The sequence below is a fragment of the Gracilinanus agilis genome, chromosome 5 (assembly GCF_016433145.1).
Source record: "Gracilinanus agilis isolate LMUSP501 chromosome 5, AgileGrace, whole genome shotgun sequence".
Classification (NCBI taxonomy): Eukaryota; Metazoa; Chordata; class Mammalia; order Didelphimorphia; family Didelphidae; genus Gracilinanus; species Gracilinanus agilis.
The window spans coordinates 143,135,615-143,142,235 of NC_058134.1; the positions used below are offsets into that span (position 1 = coordinate 143,135,615).

Consider the following 6,621-nt stretch of genomic DNA (forward strand, 5'->3'; position numbering starts at 1 on the left):
CTTACCTCACCTCACCTCTTAGAATCAATAATGTATATTGGTTCCAAGGCAGAAGAGCAGTAAGGGTAGGCAATGGGGATGAAGTGACTGGCCCACACAGCTAAGAAGTGTCTGAGTCAGATTTGAACCTAGAACCTCCTGTCTCTAGGCCTGGCTCTCAATCCATTGAGCCACCCAGCTGCCCTCAATAGTTCCTTTTTCTGGAAATATACCAATGAGATCTCATCTATTTTGTACTTTTATCCTTGTTCCTAAATAAGTCCCTCTCACTTTTTAAAAATAATTGCATACCAAGGCACATTTATTTAACCAATGTAAACTAACTTAAAAGTTTTTTTTTTTTTAAAGAGGCTAAAGAGAGTGAAGTAAGTCAATATATTTTGATAACTTTCTCTTCTAGCATCTAACTACCTAGAAGGAAGAATGGAGAAATCAAGAAAATCAGGCCAGTGGTTTCCTTAGTTTGAATATTAGACTAAATGCCTATGTACCAGGTTAAATGAAGGATAATTGTGAAACTACATAGCAATATCTGAAATTTAAATACTTTTTTACCAGTGATCTCAAACTCAAATAGAAACAGAGGCCAATAGCACAGGCCACAAGTTGACTTAGAAAACCACACATTAACATTATCAATGTTGCATTTTTATTTGTTTTGTTAAATATTTCCCAATTAAGTTTTAATCTGGCTCTTCCATCAGGAGTGTTGTAGGCTGCCCATGCATTTGATACCTCTGCCTTAGATGTCCTTCTTGGTATATTTGTCTAATTACTTGCTATTCTCCTGCACTAGAACAATTTTAAAAATAGGAACCATTGATAGTACCTCTAGTAAAATTAGGTCCTTAGGTTCTTACCAAAAATCAGGAGAGATGAAGATAATTTATTAAGTACACTGAGATTTATCTTTCTCATTAAATAAGCATCATTCTTTTAAAATAAACCATATTCAAGTTTATTAAACATGTTGCTTGATTAGCTCAGTAAATCTACTTTTGATGCAAATAGGATAACTTTCTTTCGCTGCTCTAAAATTTTAAAATGCTTTCGATAAAGGAAGACTTTAGTTTTATATTATGTACTTAATTCTAAGAATTTAGAGTTTAAATAAGACGATTATCAATATGATATAGTTGAAAAAGCACTGGACTCTAGTTCTAGCTCTGCCACTAATTAATTGTGTGACCTTGGTGGAGGCACCTTTAACATGAGCAGTCTTTTAGTTCAGGTTCTAGTCTGGAATGAAATGAAGCACTTGCAAGTCACTGAACAGTTCACAAAAGGAGACTTTCTTTACCTTAATGTGGTATGTAGTGGTACTTAGCTTCTCTGGATACATTCTCCCTAGAGTCCCTCTGAAAATGCTTCTGGTCATCAGGGAGGGAATATAGCAAAGCAACATTTTGACTTTTATGATTTTCAGAAAACCACCAAGCCAGAGGCTTTCTAGCTACCGTAGTTAGCACTTTTTATGCATTTAGGTAACCAAGGAGTTGTGTTAGGAGAACTAGAGCCAGTCAAGTCCCAGGGACAGATTTGTCTCCTTTTATTTTTTTAAAACCCTTACCTTCTGTCTTAGGATCAATACTGTGTGTCGGCTCTAAGGCAGAAGAGTGGTAAGGGCTAGGCAATAGAGGTTAAGTGACTTGCCCAGGGTCACACAGCTGGGAAGTGTCTGAGGCCAGATTCGAATGTAGGACCTCCTATCTATAGGCCTGACTCTCAATCCTCTGAGCCACTGAGCTACCCAGCTGCCCCCACATTTGTCTCCTTTTAGAGAAATCTAATCCCTGTGGAAAGAGGAATGTAGGCATATTCCACATTGTGAGTGGAAGGGGAAAGCAGCACCATCAAGGAAATGCTGGTAAATGGTAGGCCTATCACAGACCTCCCCTAAAATCTCAGCCTCAGTTTCATTAATCCAAGTATCTTCAGACAGAACCTTATTGTTGAATTTCTCTCTTTTTGTAGGTGGAGACACCTTACGCCTTGACACACTTTTGGAATGGTGGAGAGAAAAGAATGGTTCTTTCTGTTCCCGACTTATTATTGTACTGGACAGTGAGAACTCAATACCATGGGTTAAAGAAGTGAGAAAGATTAATGACCAATACATTGCAGTGCAGGGAGCGGAGATGGCCAAGGTGGTGGACCTCGAAGAAGCCGACCCTGCCCAGCTCGGGGACTTTACAAGAGACTGGGTAGAATACAACTGCAATGCTAACAGTAACATCAGCTGGACCGAAAAGGGCCGAGCCGTGAAAGCCACGTACGGGGTGTCGAAACGATGGAGCGACTACACTCTGCATCTGCCAACGGGAAGTGATGTGGCCAAGCACTGGATGCTCTACTTTCCCCGTATTACATATCCTCTGGTGCACTTGGCAAACTGGCTGTGCGGCCTAAACCTTTTCTGGATCTGCAAGGCTTGTTTTAGGTGCTTGAAAAGGTTAAAAATGAGGTGGTTTCTTCCTGCTGTGCTGGACACAGGACAAGGCTTCAAACTTGTCAAATCATAATTAGGAACCAAAGATGGAACATGACTGAAACTCGACATGTTTTACTATCAAACATGACTAACTTGCCACTTTTTATATGTATTTTTTTGTGTGCGCGTGAAAGATATCTTGCTACTTTATAGTTGCACTGTTTTCTTAAGCAATTGCAATATATGCAAGGGGTTGGGAACTGTATTATTTCAAACTAAAAAGTGTGTTTGGTGAATAACATCTGTAACTGAAGTTCTCCGAATATGCATAAGATCTATTAAATGTGATCATGCAATTTAAAGAAAGGTCGCATGTTCATATGTATTAGAGGACTCCAAGACTGCTCTGAAATGATCGTTGAAGAACAAAAATGCCTTATTTTCTAGGAAGAAACTGGAGCCTGGAACACAGACTCACTTGGTTACTATTATGAATCAACTGGCAATAAAAGATCTCTTGCTCTGAATAGTATTATAGACTGAGTTGAGACCATTGGAAGGCTATCAGGCCCATTGTAAATAGGCTGGGAAAGAGTAAAGTCAGTCCTATAATGAATTTTAAGGTATAAATATGCAAAGCATGCAGGCTAGTGCCTTCCGTTGCCTTTGCTGTAACCATTACAGGATTAGAAAGATAGCAGAGAATCCACAATTAGTCAGATTAGCTGTAATCCATGTAGGAACAACAACAGGCCAAAGGCTAAATAGAAAAACTCCTTTTGCTTGCACTAAACGGTAGCACCTGAATCAGAAGACTGGGCAATTTTATAGTCTTATCTCAGGGTCATTGAACATTTTCTTAATGATGGAAAGTGTCAAGTAGGCACACCTTCCAAACAAACTCAGTCTCTTCTTTCAAGGAGTTGTCGAACTTCAGTCAGAACATATTAAGCAAAAAAAAGGACATTCTAGCTTATCAGTGCTCATGCTCTTCCATGAAATTTTATATTTTTCACCCAGTAAAAAAATTAACATTGTCTAACTAAGGCTGGTAAGTTTTCTATTGTTACACACATGGTTCATTATGTAAAAGTGTTTTTTACTATAACAATGTTTTCTATATTTAAACTATAGTCTTTGATCAGTGTATTCCTTGAGGGGTGGTTCACTCCTCACTTCTCCTCATAAATTCTCAAATTTTAGATTTCTCTCTTTGAGAAGTGAATAGAATTAAACCTGGGGGGTCTCTTAGTACTTCTTTATCTTAGTTAGTGTAGCTCTTCAGAATTAAGCTATTTTTCCAATTCAACAGAGACTTGGACCTCTACCTCTCTCTACCTGCTGAAAATCAAAAACCTAGTTTTGAATGGGTCAAAAATAAGTACATAACACCATCCATAATGCATTGCTCCAGTTTACCAAATTCTGGTTTATATAATATATACAACAATGAATTTGCCCAGCATTTTTGTTAACATATATTGACATATAGCCGTAAATTAATTTTGGTAAAAAATTAGTAAATTAAGTAATGTGATCTGAAAGTCAAGAATTTAAACTTTATAGACATTAAAGGCCTACAGTTCCAAAAAGTTAAATGAGTCTCCTTTTTTTCTAATTTCCTAGAAGATGCTGCATCAGCACATTTAACTTAAAAAAATTTTTTTTTAATATTTAGAGAGGAGTATAGCTACACCTATTGTTTTCTCCATCTGTACAATAGTATTAAGAAAGTGGTCCTGAAAAAAAATTGGAAAAGAAAATGTTAAGGACTGCAAAGCTTTTTAATTCTTTTTGATACATGATTCCCTTTAACTGTTTCTGATAGAACAGGCATTGTTTTTTGGAGGAAAAAAATGGAGCCAAAAAGGAACATTGGAAAAAATGTGATTTGAGCTATATATGAATGCTAAAATATTCATAAGGATTACATTTTGAGACCTAGTTTAACCAAAGGAAAAATGAAAATGATTGATAAATCCAGTTAGCTCTCTGAATTTGTGAAAGCTTCTCTGAGGTTGATATCTTAGATGACAGTGAGCTTTGCACATGACACATTTTAAATAAAAATAAACATATTGGAAGTTTTAGGAAAAATAGGATGATTTATCTGCTAATTGGCATTTTATATGGTTTAACTATAAAGTAATGAAACATTCTCATGTTTGTGTGGTAGGGAGTCTGCTGGAATGGCTTTTATGAACATGGTCTCATTACTTTGGTCATATAACATATTTAGAAAGGAATTATTGGTAGTAAGAGGCATGAAATTGAATCATTTTCCACATCTACCAAAAAGAAATAGGTGGTTTGGATATATTTATCCAATATAAAAAGTGCATTTGGCTTCATTCATTTCCTCAAAGTGTGTGCCTTTTCAAAGCCATAAAATAATAGTTTCTGCAGGCAATTTCAAAAGATGTAAAATGTGAACATATGATAAATAACAGGTAGAGTACAGGTTCTGTCCCCCATATGTAAAGACATGAGTTATGTTTTAATCATTTATGTGCAATCATTCTTTCAAAAAAAGTTGGGTTTTCCCCCACTAAAGTCAAAAACTTTCCTCCATGAATTGCTAGGATCATTGTTTAATAGCTTTTGTTATTCTTCCTATTACATATATGATACTATGATAAACTTCTATTTCAAAAGCTCATTTTTATGACCAGCATTTTCTTAAAAGTATATTAATAGCTAAAATGAATTTTTATGTTGTGTGTTAGCGATAGATTTTCGTCTTAAGTAAAATGTCTTTGTTGGAATCTATTTATTAAATGAATATTTTTGTTTGTAATGCTTTTGCTCTAAAATACATTTGCTGTTTTGGATACTTCCTTCTAATATGTAGTCTTTCATAATGAGAGTTTGTTTAAAAGTGATGCTTTATATTACATTTCTTCAGGCTAGGCATTAACCATATCAGAGGAAAACTTGTTTGGAAAACTTGCTATTTGCATTGACTTAATATATGAATGTATAGAATTGTATTTATTAGTAAAGACTCAAAGGAACCATGTCATGACCCCTCAGTACTTTTCATATCACTTCTGTTTGTAACCAGGAGATTGTAAACTCTACAAGGTCATGAACTACATTTTATATCTTTTCACCCTGTTATCCAGCACAGAGCTTTACACAGAGTACTAGGTAGGCACTGTAAACATTTATGGAACAAATGAAATTGTGCGTTCCAGAAAAATAAGTGCTCTGTGGTATTGGTACGGTGAAAAGAGCACCAGTTTAGGAGGCAGAATAGTTGAACTTTCAGGCTGACTCTGCTTACCTGCAATCAATCTGTGTGACTTCAAAGGCTTCACTTAATCTGAGCCTCAGTTTCTTTGGGTATCCTTTGGCGTTCCAACTATATGACCTCCAAGATCTTTTCCAGATCTAAATCCTCTATCAGTGTGGACACAGTCAGAAATACGTCCCTGCCAACAAGAGTGTATGCCTCAACTTGTTCCACTTGTCAGCACTGCCATAGTCCTAGCCTAGGCAGTAATAGAGCAAAATTATGAAAATTATCACATATTCCTTCCTATTGGAGAAGACTAGCCTTTTCATGGTCCTCATAGAGAATAAGGTCACAATTATGAAATTAGTGGATGAAATATAATAATAAAACCAACACCCATAATGAAGAATATTTAATACTGTCAAGCTTTTAGAAGAAAAATTAGTTGTATGGGCTTATGTTATGATAAAAAAAAGAATTTCGATGCAATCCTTATACGATAGCATTTATTAGGAGCCGATGAACCTTCTCATCACAGCTTGAGATTAGACTTTGAATTCTGCATTCCTTTATTTTTCTCCCTATTAGAAACATTTGGCAAATTAAAGATTTTGGCAATCAAACTTATTTATGAAAAGAAAAATCTCACAAAGAAAGTGTAATGATTGTATTTTTTGAGCTACAAGGGACCTCAGTCATGTAGTCCACTGCTCTCACCTTACAGATGAGGAATTGGAGACCCAGAAAGATTAAGTCACGGCTCCAAGTCACAGATAGGAAATGGCAGAGCCCTAGGATCTCATTCCAAATCCAACATTCTTTCCACTGCATCATTTATGCTGCCTCACAAGGAAGGGAAGATAGGAATATTACAAACAATTAAATTTTAAACTAGCAAAAGTGCTTCATTCTATCCCAAGAGAATGACCAGCATCCAATCTTGTTTGTAGAA

At 36.0% G+C, this 6,621-nt stretch overlaps 1 protein-coding gene across 1 annotated transcript in view; it reads left to right on the forward strand.

Moving 5' to 3' along the window:
• Positions 1-5,264, forward strand: part of TMEM168 (transmembrane protein 168) — a 43,658-nt gene extending 38,394 nt beyond the window's left edge. Inside the window, exon 4 of the mRNA XM_044679040.1 lies at positions 1,975-5,264. Within this exon, the coding sequence (XP_044534975.1) occupies positions 1,975-2,522 (548 nt within the window). The 3' untranslated portion in view covers positions 2,523-5,264. The remainder of the gene's footprint in view (positions 1-1,974) is intronic.
• Positions 5,265-6,621: the final 1,357 nt, after the last annotated feature.